The 20,913-nt window shown below is 47.1% G+C and overlaps 1 protein-coding gene across 3 annotated transcripts in view; it reads left to right on the top strand.

Moving 5' to 3' along the window:
• Positions 1-20,913, top strand: part of SH3PXD2A (SH3 and PX domains 2A) — a 234,468-nt gene that overhangs the window by 35,748 nt on the left and 177,807 nt on the right. For all 3 annotated transcript variants that reach the window (XM_061198315.1, XM_061198218.1, XM_061198261.1), the window contains exon 2: positions 16,102-16,182. In XM_061198315.1, the coding sequence (XP_061054298.1) occupies positions 16,102-16,182 (81 nt within the window). The remainder of the gene's footprint in view (positions 1-16,101; positions 16,183-20,913) is intronic.

Consider the following 20,913-nt stretch of genomic DNA (forward strand, 5'->3'; position numbering starts at 1 on the left):
TGTTGCCTCTCCTCTGCGTTCCCCCAGGGTCATGTACATTTCTCAGTCTAGCCTCCATAGCAAATTAGCCATTAGTGCCGCTCTTTCTCACAGTCCGGGAGCTTTCTGGGGCCAGGACAATATTTTATTTGACTTTGGGTTGCCAGTGTCTAGTGAGGAGCTTAGCACACAGTAAGCACTTGATACTTCCTTACAGGACTGAACAGAATTTTATCAGACAGAAACGACGTCTTTATTGAGGATCTCCCACGTGCCCAATATCCTCAGGTATTATAGGGAAAACAAGGGAAGTCAGGATAAAACACTTGCTTTCAAGGAGTTTGTGACCCAGTTGAGGGCAGATCTGGGAACAGGTTCGGGGAATGGCCACATATGAAATTGGCAATCTGGGCCTCTGGTGCTGAAGTGGACGCTGTAGCTACGGGGTGCCCTTAAGAGTTTTGGAAAAGGGGGAGAAGACTGTGGGCAGAGAGGCTATGAGGCCTGGAGTGGGGCAAGGGCTGGGTGGGATCAGATGAAAGGAGGCTGGGCCAAACTCTGGGGTCAGGACCGTGAGCAAACGGAGAAACATGTTCCTAGAGAAGGTGAGCAGATTCACCTAGTTCTGCGATTACTCTCTGTGGGCGCTTCCAACGTCGGAGTTTAAGTGCAGTTTTAAGCGCAGTTTCCTTATTCTGGAAGCCAAACAGGAGCTGATGGCGTTCCCAGTTTTGCTGCTTGACTGGGAAAGTTTTACTGCACGCCAGGCTCTGCTGGGGCCAGCGAACTCTCCAGGCAAAGAGAGGAGGATGTTTCTGGCTTTGGGTCTATCTAGTCGTCATTGGAAGAGAACTCAGTCTCTTCTTGCTGAGCCTGGGAAACCAGGTGCATTTTAAACTAGACTTTCTCCTTAATCAGCCAGGTACACCTACTATGTGCCAGTGTTGGTGATCTGCACCATGGGGGTCACAGAGGCCCAGGATTCGTTTCCTCCAAGACTAATGGATGTGACATGACCCCTACCTACGCAAGCCTGCTGTGTGCCAGATGAAGGGGCAGAGGGGGCACCAGGGCTGAGGCAGTCCAGGGAGGCTTCTAGGAGATGGTGGGTCTTAATTGAACCTTGGAGAAATTAGACAGGCTGAAAGGATAGAGAGATGGAGCCTTTTCTGGCAAGATCTTCTTAACTGAGAGTGACATCTTTTCCCTTCTAATATTTTAAAAACTGCTTTATTGAGATATAATTCGCATACCATACAATTTACCCATTTAAAGCATACAATTCAGTGGTTTTTAGTATATTCCCAGATAATGGGTAACCATCACCACAGTCAACTTTAGAACATTTTCACCATCCCCAAAAGTAACCCCATTAGCAGTTACTCCCCATTTCCCCCAGTGTTGCCACCCCCAGCCCTCAGCAACCACTAATCTAGTTCTGTCTCTATAGATTTGTCTATTCTGGGAATTTCGTATAAATGGAATCATATAATACGTGGTCTTTTGTGTCTGGCTTCTTTCACTTAGTGTGATGTTTTCAAGGTTCATCCATGTTGTAGCATATATTGGTACTTTATTCCTTTTTATTATTGAATAATATTTCATCGTATGGCTATAATACATCATTTTGTTTATCCATTCATTAGTCGCAGAACATTTGGGTTGTTTCCACTTTTGGGTTATTATGTAATATATATACGTATAATATTTTGTAATACAATGCTGCTATGAACATTCACGTAGAAGTTTTGGTGTGGACGTGAGTTTTCATTTCTCTTGGGTACATACTTTGGAATACAATTGCTGGGTCATATGGTAACTCTATGTTTAACCATTTGAGGAACTGCCAGACTGTTTTCCAAAGCAGCTGCACTATTTTACATTCCCACCAGCAATGTATGGAGGTTTTAATTTCTCTACATCCTTGCCAACACTTACTATTATCTGTCTGTTTGATTATAGCCATCCTAGTGGATGTGAAATGGTACTTCGTTATAGTTTTGATTTGCATTTCCCTGATGGCTAACGCTGTTGAGCATCTCTTCTTGTGCTTATTGGCCATTTGTATATCTTCTTTGGAGAAAAGTCTATTTGGATCCTTTGCACATTTTTAAGTTGTGTTATTTGTCTTTTATAGTTAAAAGAGTTCTTTATATATTCTAGACACAAGTCCCTTATCATATACATGGATTGCAAATATTTTCTCCCATTCTGTAGACTGTCTTTTCACTTTCTTGCTGGTGTCTTTTGAAGCACAAAAGTATTTAATCTTGATGAAGTCCAATTTATCTATTTCTTTTTTTTTTTTTTGATTGCTATAATTTTAGTGTCATATCTTAGAAACCATTGACTAGTCCAAGGTCATAAAGATTTGCACCTATGTTTTCTTCTAAGGCTTTTATAGTTTTATCACTCACATTGAGGTATTTGATCCATTTTGGGTTAATTTTTGTATATGATGTGAGGTAGGGCTCCTTTCCAATTTTGGACTGAGTCAAACTGAGATCCCACCCACCTCCCCAGCTGGTGAGTAGTACTTTGCTCTTTGCATTTAGATCTCAGCTCAAACATTTTCTCCGGAGAGAAGCCTTCCCTGACCATCTGTCTGAATTAGCCACCTCCCCTGCAGTTAGTTTTGGTCACTGCACTCCATTTTATTGGACCATCAGAAACAATCATATGTGTGTCTGATGCTCCATGAAGACAGACTGTCTGGCTCACTGCTGGTGTGTCCAGCACCTAGTGCAGAGCCTGACACTCAGCTGGTGCTCAGGACGATTTTTTGTGAGTGGAAGACTTTTTGGTAAAGGAGCTGTATTCCCAGTGGATTTTGCTAACTTTCTAAGTGTTTCTGGCCTCCTGGAGTTGGAAGTTAGAGGGCTGAGTGGAAACGGGTTTCCCAGCAATATCACAGCAGACAGGTGGTCACTCATCTCCTGTCCTGATGGTCCCATTACTTCACAAGACAGCCCCTTCCATCCTTGGGCAGCTCTGGTTGACAAGTTCTTCCTGACTTTGGGCAAGACCTGCTTTTCCATCATTTACACTCACTGTCCGCTACCTTCCTTTGGGTACAACTGGAGCTGACCCTCCCGTCAGCTGATAGTCCTTTAAATATTTGAAACCAGCTGTAGTGTGTCCCTTAAATGCCTTCTCTGGGTTCAGCACCTCTAATTCTTTCCGCTCTTCCTCCTGGAGGTGAAAAGGGCTGGACTCTGACCCCTGAGTCACTGATATAGTCCCCATGGAGGTGGGGACAGCCACAGGCTGCCGAAGAAAGTGAAGGCACAGCCACAGCTCACAACAAATGAACCCCCGTCTCCTTGTTTTCTTTTCCCCATTTGAGCTGGTGAATTCCAAAACTGGAGGCAGAATTTTGAGAAAAAGCACTGAATACAAACTCCCTAACCAGACCTCTTGAAGGCAGAGCTGACTCTTACTAGCACAAATTACACTATAATACTGCTTTCTACTTAAAGAGTATTTTTTTCAGCTAGTCCAGTGGTCTTTTTGGTATTGGTCCACCTTGAGTGGTTCTCAACCTGTAACAACCTGTACACTTACCTGGGAGCTCTGAAAACTACCAATGTCCACCCCAACTTCCTGGATTCTAATTTAAATGGTATACAGTAGGGTTGGCAGGCAGTATTTTTTTTATATATAAATTTATTTATCTATTTTTGGCTGCATTTGGTCTTCGTTGCTGCTCGCAGGCTTTCTCTCTAGTTCTGTGAGCAGGGGCTACTCTTCGTTGCGGTGCGCGGGCTCTAGGTGCACGGGCTTCAGTAGTTGTGGCTCGCGGGCTCTAGAGCGCAGGCTCAGTAGTTGCGGCACGCGGGCTTAGTTGCTTCGCGGCATGTGGGATCTTCCCGGACCAGGGCTTGAACCTCTGTCCCCTGCATTGACAGGCAGATTCTTAACCACTGCACCACCAGGGAAGTCCCAGCTGGCAGTATTTTTAAAGCACTCCAGGTGATGGTATATGTAGACAGAGTTGCAGACCTTGGCTTCAAGAGCTCAACATTGAACTTGAAATCCCCTACAGCTACCCAAGAATGAGCACATATTGGATGTTGGCGGAATATCTAGGAGCTGGCACTAGCCAGAGAACAGGCTAAGAGAACACAATTGTTTTGTAAGATGGAAATCTTATTTTAAATTTTGAAAGCCAGGGCTCCCCTGGTGGCTCAGTGGTTAAGCCAATGCAGGGGACACAGGTTCAAGCCCTGGTCTGGGAAGATCCTACATGCCGTGGAGCAACTAAGCCCATGCGCCACAACTACTGAGCCTGTGCTCTAGAGCCCGCGAGCCACAACTACTGAGCCCGTGTGCCACAACTACTGAAGCCCGCATGCCTAGAGCCCGTGCTCCACAGCAAGAGAAGCCACCACAATGAGCAGCTCGTGCACCACAACGAAGAGTAGCCCCCACTCGCTGCAACTAGAGAAAGCCCGCGCGCAGCAACGAAGACCCAACACAGCCAAAAATAAATAAATAAAACAGATACAACATTAAAGAAATAAAAAATGTTTAAAAAAAAAAAATTCTGAAAGCCAGACATAGTCAAAAGAAATAAAATAATAGAGAAATGTATAAAGTGAAACTATTCGGTTTCTCCTTAACCCAAGTAACCACGATTATCAGTCTGTTACATTTTTCCAGATATGTAAAATGTACACGTATGTGCTCATGCACAAACCCCCATACACACCTCCCCCGAAATCTAATTGTATTGTATACATACTGTTTTGTAATCTGTTTTTTTCTTTTCTCGATATACTGTGAACATTTTCCCTTAATGACACAGAAAGAGCCCCCTTATCTTTAACAGGTGTATGAATCATAATTTATTTGACCATTTTTTAAATCGATAGACAGTCAACATTCCTTATTTTTTGCTGTTCCAAACAGCACTGCATGAACATCTTTATGTATATAAACACACACACACACACATAGACACACACATCCACACACACACATAGACACACATATCCACACACTTGTGTGGATAAATTCTTAGAGGTAAAATTGCTGAGTCAAAGGGAATGCTGGTTTGGGGCAGATATTGCCAAAATGCTCTCCAAAAAGATTGTTCCAGTCTACCCCATGCAACAAAATTCCTAGTGACAGCAATTCTCCTTGTGTCAAAAGTCGAGCTTTGCTGAGCACAGCAGAGAGGAAGGTGTGAGTGTGTCTGATGGCGGGGAGGAAAAGGTGGGGTCACTTCCCCTGCAGGCTGTGTGTGAAGGAGGCCGCTGGCCTCTGGCCTTGCCTGCCTGCTGTGTTTCCCAGGAAGAGGAAACCAAGCTGTGTGTGTTAACCTTTGCCTTGCTCCCCAGGGTGTGACGGGGGAACGGGGCATGGTCACAGGATGTGTGTGTCCAGGTCAGCAGGCCTGGGTCAGTCATTGATTTGGGAGTGTGTGGGGCTAGAATCCTTCTTTCCAACCCTTTCCTAGATCCGCTGGGCTGCGTCCATGCCCCCTTGGAAGCCCAGGAGCGTGATCCTTTCTGTGGTTCGGGAGAGCATACGTTTGTTTAAGGTTTCCAGGACTCTAGCTCCTGAATGTCAATATGCATCTAGAGTTTTTCTCAATTTCCACAGTAGGGAGAGCCTCCTTCCTCTAGCCTGGACACCCCGCCACCCTCTCTGGGCTCCCGGGCATTACCCAAGACATCCATGCCCACCGATTGCTGGGCCTCTCCATTGGAGCACCTGCTGATTCAAGGTGGTCAGACACATTTTCTCTGATAAGCTGGCTTGGGAACAGAGGGAGGTGGCAGGGCTGGAGGGAGGGAGGTACAGAGGTTCAACCACATGCCCTCAGGTACTCTAGAGAGCGAGCAGTGGGGACCACACCCAGAGCCCTAGAAACCACAATGCCTTCCTTTCTTGACTCTGGGCTCATTGGTGTCTCCAGAAACTTCTAGGGAAGAGGCTAAAACTCCAAGAGCGCAGAAGACTGTGCTAGGCACTTTGAAGGCGATGGTGGGAAAGAGAGGTGACGTTTATTGAGCAGCTACAGTGTCCCAGGCACCGTGGTTGTGCTTTGCTTGTGTTCTCATTAATCTTCACAGTGAAGCAGGTGTTACCACCCCCATTTTATAGATGGCGAGTGGAGGCTCAGACAGAGTAACAGCTTTTCATGTAGTCAATCGGATTTTTTTTTTTTTTTTTTTTTGGCCACACCATGAGGCATGTGGGATCTTAGTTCCCCCACCAGGGATCAAACCCATGCCCCCTGCAGTGGAAGGGCGGAGTCTTAACCACTGGACCGCCAAGGAAGTCCCTAGCCAATCAGATTGATTCTAAACTGTGCAAAATAGAGTGCTGGTCCCCGTAGAGGGCTCCTTACCCCCCTGCCTCAGGGTGGCCTCAGTACTGACTGATGGGTCACCTACACGTGGAGCAGCCAACTGACAGAGCAAATCCTTGTGGCAGGGGCTCTGCCTGGCTCCAGGCAGTCTGGTGTAGTTATCAAAGAGGACGAAGTGGTCAGGCTACAGCAGTCAACACTGCATTTGGACCTGAGCTCCATCACCTGCCATGGGACCTCAGGTAGATGAGTTATTTCTCGAGGTCTCTTCATTTGTCAACTGGAGACAATAACAACACTTTCCTCACAGAATCAATGTAAAGATTAAGTGAGATCATCTGGATAAAGTGCTTAGCAAGGCCTGGAATGCAATAAGTGATCAATAAAGGGACGTGGCTATTATTTTTGTTCCTAATGAAACCACTAGTTCCTGCATTTAAGAAAAAGGTTTGTAAAAAACTGGCTCTTCCTGCTGTTTCTGTCCTAGTTCTGGTGACTGTAAGGACAGAGCTTCGACAGCTGAATCTTTTTTAAGGTCCACATAGGGTTTGTAAATCCTGGGAGCTCCTACTTTGCACATTCATTTCCTGTCCAGGAAACATGAAAAAAAAAAAAGAAGAAAAAAAGCCTCCGACCCCGAGGGGCTTGCTACAGCCCGTCCATCCTTTCAGCGGGGTGCTCCTGAGGATGGCCATTGTTTTCCCAGCCCTGGGCAGCACAGTTATTTTTGCTCTTCTACTTTCCCAGGCCAGGCTTGTTATTAGTAGTGGGATGTGTGTGTGTGTGTGTGTGTGTGTGTGTGTGTGTTACCCTGCCCGTCTGTGTCCCTGTTTCTCACATCCTGCTCCCCTCCTACTCCTATTCCTGGTGTCATGATCCAAGTCTCAGGGCAAATGGAAAGAAGTCAGTTCACCCCCTCCCTCTTCCTGAGTATCTAAATAGCAAAGGTCCACTGGGCGCTTCCCATGTGCCAGGCCCTGTGCTGGGCGCCCCCATGTGCTTCATCACATTTAACGGGAAGATCCCTTTATAAACCACACTTTGCAGCTAAGGAGACCCTGACTCAGAAAGGCTAAGACACATGCCCAAGCCCACACAGCAGAGAACTGTTGAAGCTAAAATTTAAATCCATCAAATGCTTTCAAAGCCATCTTCCTCCTCCACGATGCCAATGCTGCCTTTGGTCCTTTCTGAGCCTCACTTTTTGGCATCCCATCACTCCATCTTATACTATTTCCCTACTTGGTTTGTCAGTGTGAGTCTGGCTGCCGCAGCTGAGCTGTAAGGGCCTGGAGGTCGAGGACTTTGCCTCATCTTTAGAGTGGCACAAAACCAGGCACCAGGCAAGCACTCACTCGACATTAGCTGGTTACTTCGTTCCTTCACTTACTTAGGGGACATTAAATGAGTGCGTCTTAGGTGTAAAGTGTCTTGCTGGGTGTTAGGATGCCATAATCTGCCTTCAGGGAGCTTGTGTTCTAATGGGGAGATACAGGGTTAGATCACAAATCCTCACAACAGCCCCAAAGTGAAGTAACCACTGTTATCCCCATCTTGCAGAGGAATAAATGGAGACACCAGCAATATGGAAGCTTCCTCCAAACCCTCTTGCCTATGCATTGCCCTCCAAATTAAATCGAGGCCCATGATTCATGCAAACGATGGCAGGCACTGAGTGTGATGAGACTAACACTCTTGAAGGTGTTTGATACAGTTTAAGAGCCTGCTGAGTATCCCCTCCTCCAAATCCCCTTAAAAGCCCTTTTTCCAAATGCAAATCAGAACCACAATGAGGTATCACTTCACACCTGTCAGAATGGCTATTATCAAAAAGACAACAAATAAGTGTTGGCGAGGATGTGGAGAAAAGGGAACACCTCATGCATCGTTGGTGGGGATGTAAATTGGTGCAGACACTTTGGAAAGCAGTGTGGAGGTTCCTCAAAATATTAAAAATAGAGCTACCATATGATCCAGCAATTCCACTTCTGGGTATTTATCTGAAGAAAACGAAAACAGTAATTAGAAAAGATACATGCACCCTTATGTTCATTGCAGCATTATTTACAATAGCCAAGATAGGGAAGCAACCTAAGTGCCTATCAACAGATGACTAGATAAAGAATATGTTTTATATATAAATACACACACACACACACATATATATAAAATGGAATGTTACTCAGCCATAAAGAGAATGAAAAAATATATAATATATAAATATAATATATAATATAAATAAATATATAATGTAAATTAATGTAATATATATTGGATTTCCATATGATGTTATGGAAGAACCCGAACGAACCCTTTGGCCAACCCAGTATTTACTCAGCCATAAAGAGGATGAAAATGAAATCTTACCATTCGTGACAACATGGATGGACCTAGTGGGTATTATGCTAAGTGAAATAAGATGGAGAAAGACAAATACTGTATGATTTCACTTATATGTGGAATCTAAAAAACAAACAAAACAATGAACAAACAACAGAAACAGAGTCATAGATACAGAAAACAAACAGGTGGTTGCCAGAGGGGAGGGGATGGGGGGAGGAGAAAAATAGGTGAGAGAGATTAAGAAGTACAAACTTTCAGCTACAAAATAAATGAGTCACAGGTATGAAATTACAGCATAGTAAATATAGTCAATAATTGTGTAATACCTTTGTATGCTGACAGATGGTAACTAGACTTATCGTGGTGATAATTTTGAAATGTGTAGAAATATCGAATCACTGTACTGTGTACCAGGAAGTAAAATAGTGTTGTAGGTCAATTATACTTCATAAACAAACAAACTCATAGAAAAAGAGATCAGATTTCTGGTTACCAGAGGAGGGTAGGTGGAGGGGGAATTGGATGAAAGGTACAAATTCCCAGTTATAAGATAAATAAGTACTAGTGAAATAATGTGCAACATGATAAATATAATTAACACAGCTGTACGTTTTATATGAAGGTTGTTAAGAATAAATCCTAAGAGTTCTCATCACAAGGAAAAGCATTTTCTATTTCTTTGATGTTATATCCATATTACATGATGGATGTTCACTACACTTACTGTGGCAGTCATTTCATGATGTATCTAAGTCAAATCATTAGGCCGTACACCTTAAATTTATACCGTGTTGTATGTCCATTACATCTCAATGAAACTGGAAGGAAAAAAGCTCTTTTCCCAGATGAGAACCATTTGACGCAGACCTGCAGTGACGGCATCTGTGTTTGGAGGTGATTGGTGGATCGTGGTTCTGGGAGGAGCCCTCTGCTGGCCACACACCCTGTCTCTGGCAGAGCCTTTCTGAGGTTTGCTTCTGCTGTGTTTGCTGTGACTGCTCCATAAACATGAGGTCCAGAGGGAGCCTGAATGGGGTGCTCTGAGGTCTGAAAGGCTCTATCTACCACCTGGTCATTAACCCTGTAGTGAATCTGTGTGTGTGTGTGCTGGGGTGGAGGTTACCCCCCAAGTCCAGACTTCTAAGTGCTGCTTGTTCCCCAAATTTGCAGTGTCACTACCCTTCCCACCCCAAGAACAATCACCCACCCCAGAGGAAGTGTCAGAATTTTAAAGGACCACACCCCGAGGGTGCTCAGAAACTTTATCCAGGTGGCCACAGGCCATTGAACTTAATTTTGCTGGCAGGGTTTTGGGTTGGCAAAGACCTTTGCACTGAACCGGATGTATTTTATATTCTGCCCCTTGGCCACTGGGGGTTTGCTTCTGGAGTGGGGCTCAGTCCCCAAGTGTTGCTGCTAGCGACATCTTTGGTTCTTCAAACCCAATGGATTTTCACTCATTAGCCAGCCAGTCGTATTTCAGTGTGCCCAGCGGACGGGCAGGCCCAGGGCACCTCAGGGGGTCGGGGAACACAGTTGCTGCCCATGGGGAGACCTGGGAGGACATAGTCACCCATGTGAAATAGACAGGGACACAGCATGTGTCCAGTGCTGGGTCATTCTGAGCCAACAATTAGTAAACAAAGGCAGATCTAATAACTGGCTAGTTGTGAAAAACAGACTATGAGCACCACAAGAGATGGCCCCAGACTTGCTAGGCTGGTGGGCCCAGGTCAGATGATGAAATCTGGGGAGCTTTCAATTTGGGTGCAGCCAAGTGTTGTCAAGATGGGTCTTTGATACCGGGGCCCCTGCTGCTTATCAGTGGGGGGTCAGTGGGCCCCAGCAGGGAGGAGAAGGGGCATCAGCCCAGCATTTGGTGGAGCCACTTGCTCTGGGAGCAGCAGCCCTGGGATCCTCTGCCCTGCTGGGTGGTCTGCATCTTGAGGATCAGCCCAGCCTAATTTGGGACTCCCCTGCCCGTGATAGGACTTAGTACATGGGGCCCTTTGAATAGAAGGTTAGAGCCTATTGGTACCTTAGGGCTGCCATCATCTTCTTGGGGAAGAACGTGATGAACTTCTCTAGTAGGAAGCCAGAGCAGAGATCATGTCCCTAAATGTAAACTCCCCTTTACTGGCTGTTGGAATGTGTTCATTCAGACTTCTGAACAGTCCATCTCAAACATTAAGCATCCCTCCATCTAGAAGATTTGGGGAAGTTGAGGAGCTGGGTCCTGAGAAGATACCGTAACCTCAAGGGCCCTGGAAAGCACTGACAACCTACCCAGGGGACAAGGTGCTGTGTCCTGGCCAGAAACATTCTGTATGCATTAGAAGGAGGTGCTCCTTTATCTGTGTGCCTGCAGCCTGGAGCCAGGGTGCACGGTTTGGGATGCAGAGGATAGGCTAGATTTCGACCCCCTACTTGTCCCGGGCAGTCTTTGGACAGTGAGCAACTTATACAACTGTACGCGATGGCCCTAGTCCTAGCCAACTGGTCCCACCCTGTGTTGCTGTGAGCCGGTGAAGGAAGATTGTCATTGAGTTTCCATTTAGCCTGGGGCCAGGGGCAGCTGGCAGGTGTCCAGGGGAAAAAGGCCTCCTTAGTAAACTGAGCCACAGTGCCACCAAGATAGAGGATTTCCCCCACGGTTCCTAACTCCTTGTCTCTAACTGTACTTTTCATCAGTACAGGGAGCAATGGGTACTTACTGGCACTTTCTAATTAAACAGGGGCAGGTCCCAGGCCTTCTAGGAATGATTAGGCAGTAACTCTGGGTCGTTAATTGGTCACAGCCCAGGTCTGATCATGGACCTCCCTCCATGGAAACTGGGCTGGGCTTCATTTTCAGTGCTCTGGCGTTGAGCTGCGGGTCTGATTTGCATCAAGGCCATTTCCTTGTTGAAAGGAGCAGGACTTGGAAGTCTCAGAAGCCTCAGACATTTCTGGGCCTAATGAGCTGAGCAGTTGGAAGGCAGCCCAAGATGGCCTTGGGGTGGGTGGGCTGGCGGGACCGAGGCGTCGTGGAGTTTCTGTAGTTGTGTCTGTGGTGGAGATCCTCCTCGGAAGAGGGTGAGCGTGGCAGGTGAACTTGAGACTCGGGGGCTTCCTCTCCGGGGGAGGCTGGATGCAATTTCTAGATGCTTGCCATCTGCCTGAAATGACCAGAGATGGGGTAATAGAATCCATGAGTTTTTAAAATCCAGAAGGAAGGGAAACTCCACCCGGGAAACATAACTCCAAGTAACGTGTGTGGAAGCAGGATGTTTAATTGCAAACCTTTCTTGGAACCAGCTGCTGGGTAACGTTATCTTGGTCGCTCCTGCAGCCAGAGGAGAGTTTATCTGGGCCCCTGACGTAGCCCGGTAAACAGAGCTGGCTTTCTCCAGTGACCTCTGCCCTGTCCCCCTTGCCCTCCACCTGCTCTTTCTCTGCGGTTTATCGCTAGGGGCTCCAGCACAGCCAGCTCAGGGAGGCTTGAGAAACTCTGATGTGGGGATGGGGGAGTGTGAGTCGAGCTGGAATTTTGTGTATCCATTGCTCATCTGGAGTGATCATCTAGGATGGTCAAGGTTTGGAAGAAAGCAGACAAGCGTACAGCCCAGATGAGGGAAAGGGGCCTGGAGGTTGTCCACAGATCCTCTGGGCTTACCTCCGGGGAAGTCTCTGACCGTTTCCTCAGCTCAGGCTTTACACTGTTTTTCCAGGAGGGTAGGCTGGGGGTGGGGCTGGGGGTGGGAGGCTCTGGCAAGTCGCAGAGGTTTGGGAGAACCAGGGGGTGGAGGCTCATTTCCCCACCCCCACATGTAAGTCACCAGAGGCCTGTCTTCCTTGTGGGTTCAGGTCAAGTGTTAGATAGCGACAATGCCCCGTTGTGACTCTTCAACTGTTTTGAATAGTAAAGGAAGAAGGACTTTTCTAGGGCAGGTGTACGCTGGTCATGTGCTGATTAGTCCTAGACTAGGAATTAGGAGGTCTGGGTTCCTGTCTCAGCTCCACCACTAACGGGGTGAGCACACCTGCAATGAAACCAACATAGTGGATCAGGCCCGGTAGCCCTGAAGGCTGTGCCTGTAGAATAGAGGAAGAGCCTGAGGGTCTGAGAGGCTGGGCTGAGGTCTCACAGCCAATGATAAGGAAGGTCCTAAGAGTGAAACCCGGGAGTGGCTGACTCCAGGCTCTGTGCCTTTTCCTTGGCAAATTGCCATCCTCGGTCCTAGGTTCCTCCTCTGCAAAAGGAGAGGCCTCCCAGCTGCCAGAGGCAGTGAGCCTGTGATTAATTCTCCCTGGGAGGTGAAGGGAAGCCCCTAATTACTAGAGAGGATGGAGCATGGGTCATGTTAAGCCCCAGTTAAGCCCTTCCTCTGGGTCCCACTTGGTTGGCCAGGGAGAAAGACTGCTGTCTAATGGCCTGCGAGCGAGTGCAGGCTCTCTCCCGAGAGGGCCCGGTCACTTGGGGCCTCCCTACGGTGCATCTGCCTGGGCAGAGGTCAGGAAGGCAGCACCTGTCGTGCACAGCATCTGTGGGAAGGGGAGATGCAGGTGGGAGGGGAGATGTAGCTGGCAGGAGCTGGGGGTCAGCAGGGGGGATGGGGTGGGCTATAACCCCTGTGAGAAACCCCAGAGCATCCTGCCACAGTCGGTGAAGCCAGTTGTGTATGAGAGTTTCCTCTGTGCCTGTCTGGTTTTGTAGCATTCTTAACCGTTGACCTCTGTCTGGGACAAGTTCTGTCTCTTCTTGGTCTCAGGCTCTCAGAATTAGCCTTCCTCCCCCATGTTCCTCAAGGGTTGTACAGACTTTTCAGATTACCCAAAACTTTATTTAAAAAATTGCCATTTAGTCCTCATCAAGTAGTTTGATTAAATATCCCCACTCCTGAATTTACATATAGGGAGACAGTCCAGTGTGGTTAAGAGCATAGGGATTAGACTCAGCTGGACCTAGGTTCAATCCTTTGCTCTGTATTTTCCTAGCTGTGTGACTTTGGGCAAGTTATTTGGCTTCTCTGAACCTCAACTTCCTCTTGTGCAAAATGGGGATCACAATGGTAGCTACCTCTTGGGCTGAAGATTAAATGAGCTAATGCATATGAGTGCTTTACACTGTGCTGGCACATAGTAACCATTACCTAAATGGTTTCTACAATTTATTGTGTGGGATATATGTTTATATATGATATAAAGCAAAGCATATCCCTATGTATTTATTTATGTCAGTTTATTTTGGGCTTGTGAGGATAGGGATGGCCTTTTCACTTTATGGTCTTTCTTAATTGGGATCACATAAAACATGTCATATCGTAAATACCCCATTTCAGGGTGGCAACATTCAGCTGTATTTGCTTTGCTTTATGGCGCTCTCCTTGGGTGTGTTTCAGAACAAACACTCCACACGGCAAGAGGCTGACTCTGTGATTTAGAGATCGGAGGGGAGAAGGGACTAGATTCAGAGCTCATTTCTTTGGCTGTTAACTGAGCAGCCAAACATAAAGCCTCATACTTCTGTGTGCAGAACACTTGCTATGAAGTAAATGTTTGTGCCTTCCCCCTCCCCTCTCCCCAAATCCACATGTTAAAGCCCAGATCCCCAGTATGATGGTGTCTGAGGTGGGGCCTTTGGGAAGTAATTAGGTTCAGGTGAGGTCACAAGGATGGAGCCCCAATGATGGGATTAGTGCCCTTATAAGAAGAGGAAGGGACTAGAGTTCACTCTGTCTTCAGCATGTGAAGACACAATAGAAGGCAGCCATCTGCAAGCCAGGAGGAAGGTTCCATCAGGAACCTTGATCTGGGACTTCCAGCTTCCATGACTGTGGGAAATAAATGTTGTTGTCTAAGTCACCCATCTATGGAATTATGTTTTAGCAGCCTGAGCAGACCAAGAGAGCCCTGCTCCAGGCATGTGGTGAAGTCAGCCACTCTGATGCCAAGGTGTCCAAATGCTCCTTCTCTTTGCTAATAATATTCCCTCCTTCTCACAGTGGCTGCGACCCTGACCTCTCTGGCCACTTTGTTCTCGTCTCTGATGGAGTCCCCTCAGACCTCCTGAATCAGAATTGCTAGGCAGAGTCCCGGGAATATGGGTTTTTAGGGAGGTCCGCAGGTAATTCTGGTGGACGGGGCATCCTGGCCGGGGAACCAGTGCTGTGACCTACAGCAGCTCATTCTCCTCTGAGGGAGGAAGCAGGTGGAGGTCTCGCCCACGTCTTAACCCTGGGTCGCCCTCCCTTAACGCTGTGCTTGGAGACATCACAACAGGCACTGTGGGGAATTTCAGCGGAGTAGCCCTGAGGTTGTGTGAGGGGACCCTCCCTCTAACTGAAGCCTCTCCCAGGAAGGCATGTCTTTGGTGTGGGTTCAGATAAGAGGGACAGAAATGGTGGGAAAAATAGGACAGATTGTGTGGGCCTGGGACTTTCTCTCCTTCTCCAGTTTGGAGTCCCACCCACCTCCTGGGCTAGGTGAGCCTTCCAGAGTGGCCTGAGGCAGTAGTCCAGAGCCTGATTGAGTACTGGGAACTGGGGTGACATTGGGAATGGGGTCCTGAAATGCCTTCATTTCAAAAAAGTTTACAAATCTTCCATATGCTAATTTCTCTCCTGTAAGTCTACCTCTCATCCAGAAGGTCAGTTTGGTTGTTCAATGGAGCAGAATGGTTTCTGAGCACCCACTCAGTGCCAGACACAGAGCTAAGACTTAGGGATACTGGGATGAACCACACATCTCTGAAATGCTTACAGTCTCCTGAAGTGGGTTCAGAGTGTGTTCTGAGGATCAACTGTGGCAGAATAACCTGGAGTGGTTTGTTTAAAACATAGATGCCCAATTTCAACAAATGTACCACTCTGGTGAGGGATCTTAGTAATGGGAGAGGCTGTGCATGTGTGGGGGCAGGGATATATGGGAACCCTCTGTACCTTCTGCTCAGTTTTTCTGTGAACCTAAAACTGCTCTATAAAAATTGTTAAAAAAAATAAAATGTAGATGCCTGATCCTCCAAAACCCAGGTCTACTTATGCAGAATTTCAGAGGGTGGGGTCCTGACATCTGCAGTTTTGGAAGGCCTTTTGCAGAATCTCATTCACCGTAAAGTTTGAGAACCAGTGGAAAAAAGCTACTTACATTTTTAAACAACCCCAAATTTATGTTCATTGTATAAAATACACATAAACAAGAAGAAGAAAATTAAAACCACTTGTAACCCTACCCTCCTAAGATAATCATCCTTAGCATTTTATTGAATACCCTTCTAGATGTGTGTGTGTGTGTGTGTGTGTGTATTTAGACACATGTGTAGCATCCATGTGTACCTGACACTGTGCTAAAGCCCTGGGGACAACGATGAGAAAAAGAATGGTCCTGGCGTGGAACACCCACAGTCATGTTAAATGATGCCTGGCACAGCTTGAGGCCCTGCTTTAGTCACCCACTCACCTGCTCTTACCTTTTCCCCACAGGTATACATCATTAACGTGACCTGGTCCGACTCCACGTCCCAGACCATCTACCGGAGGTACAGCAAGTTCTTTGACCTGCAGGTGAGTGGGTCTGAGCTCAGATGGTGCCTGGTTCCACATGAAGTGGCCTGAGTGTCTGGTGGGTTGTCCCCTCTCATGTCCTCACTCATCCAGAGAATCCCCTTCCCAAGCTCTCAGGGTCAGAGTCTAGGCAGAGCAGAGGGACAGAGGAGGGAACCTCGGTGGTCAAGCTGGGTTGGGCTCAGTCTTGGATGATGCAGGCAGATACTTGGGGCTTTGTTGGCTTCCTCAGATGGTCTTAACAGTCATGCTTTGTCACCCTCCTTCATCTGGAGGGTGGGAAACCAGGGCGGAAAGATGGGAGGTTGGCCGTGGGTGCTGTGTACTTGAGCAGACATGTGTCTATAAACATCCAGGGTGAGACACAAGCCACCACATCATTGCAGACAAAGAAAAGCAAACACACAGAAAAGACTGAAACAGAAAATAAGCAGTTTCTTGAACTACAGACACAAATGGGGCATACCACTGTGTCTGTCTAACCAAATAAGGCTCTTATCTCCCTGTTTGTACAAGTGTATGATATGTGTGTCTCTCTAACATACCCAGGCATGTCAAACAGGGGGATGGTAGCATGGACCCACAACTCCATTGTAGACACCTCCCTTGATGCCAACTAATTTGATTAGGCCTCTTTAGGTTACAAGTAATAGTTTTACACTCATACGGGCTTAGACAAAAAGGAGACTTGGTTGGAAGGATATACCAGGGAAGCTTATGCAGTCAACCAGATGGTGGAAAGGGGAGAGAGGCAGTGGCTTCAGGAACACCTGAAACCAGGGCTGCTCTCCCTCTATCTTGTCTTGGCATCTCTCTGGGTACTGTCATCAGTAGTTTGGCTGTCAGTAGCTCCCAAATTTCATATCTTGTGGTTCCCAACAGCAGAGAGACTGACTCTCTCCCAGGTCCAAATTGAAAAATCCCAGGCAAGACTCTGATAGGCCTGACTTGGGTCAGGTGCCCTCTCTGTACTAATCACTACGGTCTAGGGTAGACAGACATGAACACAGACATGGCCACTAGGGGGCTCACCCCTGTTTATCAGAGGCAGGCACCAGACAAGGCAGAATCATTGAGAGTTGGGCAGCAACCCTTCCTATACCAGGAAGGGAAAGCTGAGAGGTTCTAGATTCTTCCTTAGGGCTATGAGCCTGGTTTAGGCCTATAAAAACACAAAGAAGAGACATCCACTGCTGGCCCTCACAACCAAGGTCCACTCCTTCCTTTGCAGGCCTCTGGTGGTGAGTCATCTTGGAGAGGCCAGGCTAGCATGTTTGCCTCCAAGTACCTGACTTTATCCCACTGTCCTTATGGCTCTATCTATGAGATGAGCCAAAGGTGAGCCAGCTCCCTGCATTACAGATCCTCTCTTAATCTAACGATATGGGATTGAAAGCCACACCTTACCCTCCTGCCTTCTTCCTCTTCCCCCATCAACTCCTGTCCAGTCTCCTCGTGTCCTTCCGGCGTAAACTGTTGGGATTTGCTGATACCCCATCAATGAGTGTAGTGTGCTGGACAGGAAATTATCACTTAGTTGGGGAGAGGGAACCCTGAAAGGGCTCATTGATGAGCCAGAGGGAAACTCTCAAATCAGAACTTTTCTCCCCCCTCTTTTCTGTTCTATTCCCCTACCCCCTCCCTAGTTACAGAATCTCACAGGAAAGGAATGCTGCTCCCCCAACTTCTCCCTTGCCTGGAGGGCTCATTTCCTGTGTGTTGAGAGGGGACACATGGCATGAAGCAGCTTGTACGATGCGCTGGCCCTAGTCATGAGCATGGCCAGGCCTGTCCATGTGGGTCATTGTTACCCTGTAGAGGCAGTTTGGAAAGGGGTTGGGATGGTTCTTTGGAATTTAACCTTTCAACCAAGCATTTTTGGGAACCCATTTTTCAGAACTTGACATGATGACTTGTAGTGGCCTTCATTTTAGAAAGCCTTTCTTATTTATCAGGATCTCTGATTTTAATATGGCATTCCTATAGAGGAAGAACAAATGGCATTGCTAATTCAGTCTCTGGTCACTGGTGGCCCTCAGAACTCAGCTTGGAGCTTAGGCACTGGGGACTCATTGCCTGGGACCAGTTACTGGCTCTGTCACTCTGTAACTCCAGAGAGGTTCCTTCCTTAGCGTCTCCATTTTCTCATCTGTAGAATGAAGGTTCAAATGGTACCCACCCAGTAGGGTTGTTGTGAGGATGAAATGAGCAAATCCATGTTTTCCCCGACACATGGTTGTCTAGTGAGTTACTTGGTGTTAACAGGTGACAAGGATGCTGGGCTGCCTGGCTGAAGGGTCTGGGGGCTTAGTACCGTCTGTCATGGTGTTGCTTTCTTGTTTTCATCCCTTGGCTTCACTCTGCTGAGTTGCTGCTCAGTACCCAGGCCTGTGTCAGAGTGTTCAGAGTCCCACCGGCTCTCTCTGGAGCTTGCCACTGGGACAGGACGGAGTGAGTTGGGAGTAGGGGTGTGACCCGTAGAGCGCTATTCTCAGAATCCTTTTGCTCCTCCCGTTTCGGGCTGAGGCCCACCTTGGAACCCTGGAAGTACTGCGCCGACTAAGCCAGCCCGGGGAAAGCTGCCTAACTGGCTTTACTAACTCATGGTTCTGGGCTTTCTGGGGACTGTATACTTTTTTAAAGTATAAGTATATCCTACATATTGCAGGAGATATACTAAAAAGTTATTCATTCGGACTTCCTTGGCAGTCCAGTGGTTAAGAATCTGCACTTCCACTGCAGGGAGCACGGGTTTGATCCCTGGTCAGGGGAACTAAGATCCCGTATGCCACATGGTGCAGCCAAAAACAAATTTTTTTAAGTTATTCATTGTTTATTTGAAATTCATGTTTTATTCTTTGTTCTGTATTTTTCACTTGCTAAATCTGGCAGCCTTAGCCTGGCTGTGCATGGCAAGGGTGGAAGTATAAAGATGAGGAAGCCAGGCTGGCTCGCAGTAAGAGTGAACTGGCCTTTGCCAAGGCCTCCACCACATTTGCACTTTTGCAGGGCAGAAGTGGCACAGGCTGAGGGACACTCATTTGAGAAGGACAAGGTCCCTTCCTCCTAGGAGTCTGTATCTAGTGGGGAAAATAGACTTTTAAGCAATTTAGTCCACTGTAGATGAAATAAATACTAGATTGAGGTACAAGTAACATGCCAGGGGATGAAGAGGAAGGAAAGAGCATCCTTCTTGGGAGGGGGCAACTAAGAAGATGCCCATATGGTTTTTTTAAATTAATTAAGTTATTTATTTTTATTTATTTTTGGCTGCACTGGATCTTTGTTACTGCGCACGGGCTTTCTCTAGTTGCGGCGAGTGGGGGCTCCTCTTCGTTGCAGAGCGCGGGCTTCTCATTGCGGTGGCTTCTCTTGTTGCGGAGCACGGGCTCTAGGCACATGGGCTTCAGTAGTTGTGGCACGCGGGCTCAGTAGTTGTGGCTCGCGGGCTCTTGAGCGCAGGCTCAGTAGTTGTGAGGCACGGGCTTAGTTGCTCTGCGGCATGTGGGATCTTCCCGGACCAGGGCTCGAACCCGTGTCCCCAGCCTTGGCAGGTGTATTCTTAACCACTGCGCCACCAGGGAAGCCCTGCCCATATGGTTTTGATTGGTGACAGCGGCCTAGAGTGATATAGCCACCACCCCCACTCCAGTTTGAGGGGATTTGGTTGCTTTTTGAGATTTATAGTTATCAAGGTAAAGTATGTCCCTAACTTATTTCTTAGTTTGTTCGTTCATTTATGCGTGCTTGTCTGCCTCCTCTCCATCTGTCCATCCATCTGTCCATCTGCCCATCTATCCATCCATCCATCTATCCCAATCTATCCAGTCTTAAGTGCCTGCCTTCTGTGTCCCAGGAAGGATGCCAGGCTCTGGGTGGGGATTTATTGGTGAGCAAAAGCAGATCTGGTTACTGCTTTTATGGGACTTACAGCTTAATGAGGAAAGACAGATTTTAGTTTAAAAATGTATATGCATATTATTTTATATGATTCCAAATGCTACAGAGAGAAGCACCATAGACATATTATAGGAAAACGTTATACTCTGGTATCAGAGCAGACTTCCCTGAAGAAGTAAGTTTATCTGACAGACCAATGAGTTATTGTGTTTTATTTTGGGGGCTCAGGGTTTCTTTTGTGCATCTTTCCAGACAAGCATGAATGTACATATACAATTCTAATAACCCGCTTGGTCATTCACACCCCCCTGAAATCCTTCCAAGGGCACTAGGATAAGACCCTCTACTCCGCCCAAAACCTTCTTCTCTCCCCATGTTTCTTCCTTGAGCCTTCAGACCCAGTGGTTCTGCCACCTTCTCATTCAAGGGGCTGTGAACCCAGCCCCTCTTCCCACCCACTGGGAAGCACCAGGTATGGAACCTTTAGACTTGTGCTGTCCAGTGCAGTAAGCCACCAGCCACATGCGGCTAGTTACATTTAAATTTAAGTTAATTTAAAAGCTTAAAGATTAAATTTTAAAATTCAATTAAGTTCAATTAATTTTTTTTAAATGAAATGAAATTTAGTTTCTTGGTCATACTTGCTGCATTGCAAGTGCCCAAGAGCCACAGTGGCTAATGGCTACATACTGAGCAGATACAGAACATTTCTACCATCACAGGAAGTTCTATTGGACTGTGCTGCCTCTGACCACCGGGGACACACAGCAGGCTCGATCTGGCTTTATGCCCACCCCAGTGCGCTCTGCTACCTCCCAGGCCCTCCCCAGG

This window comes from Eubalaena glacialis, chromosome 1, assembly GCF_028564815.1.
Source record: "Eubalaena glacialis isolate mEubGla1 chromosome 1, mEubGla1.1.hap2.+ XY, whole genome shotgun sequence".
Lineage (NCBI taxonomy): Eukaryota > Metazoa > Chordata > Mammalia > Artiodactyla > Balaenidae > Eubalaena > Eubalaena glacialis.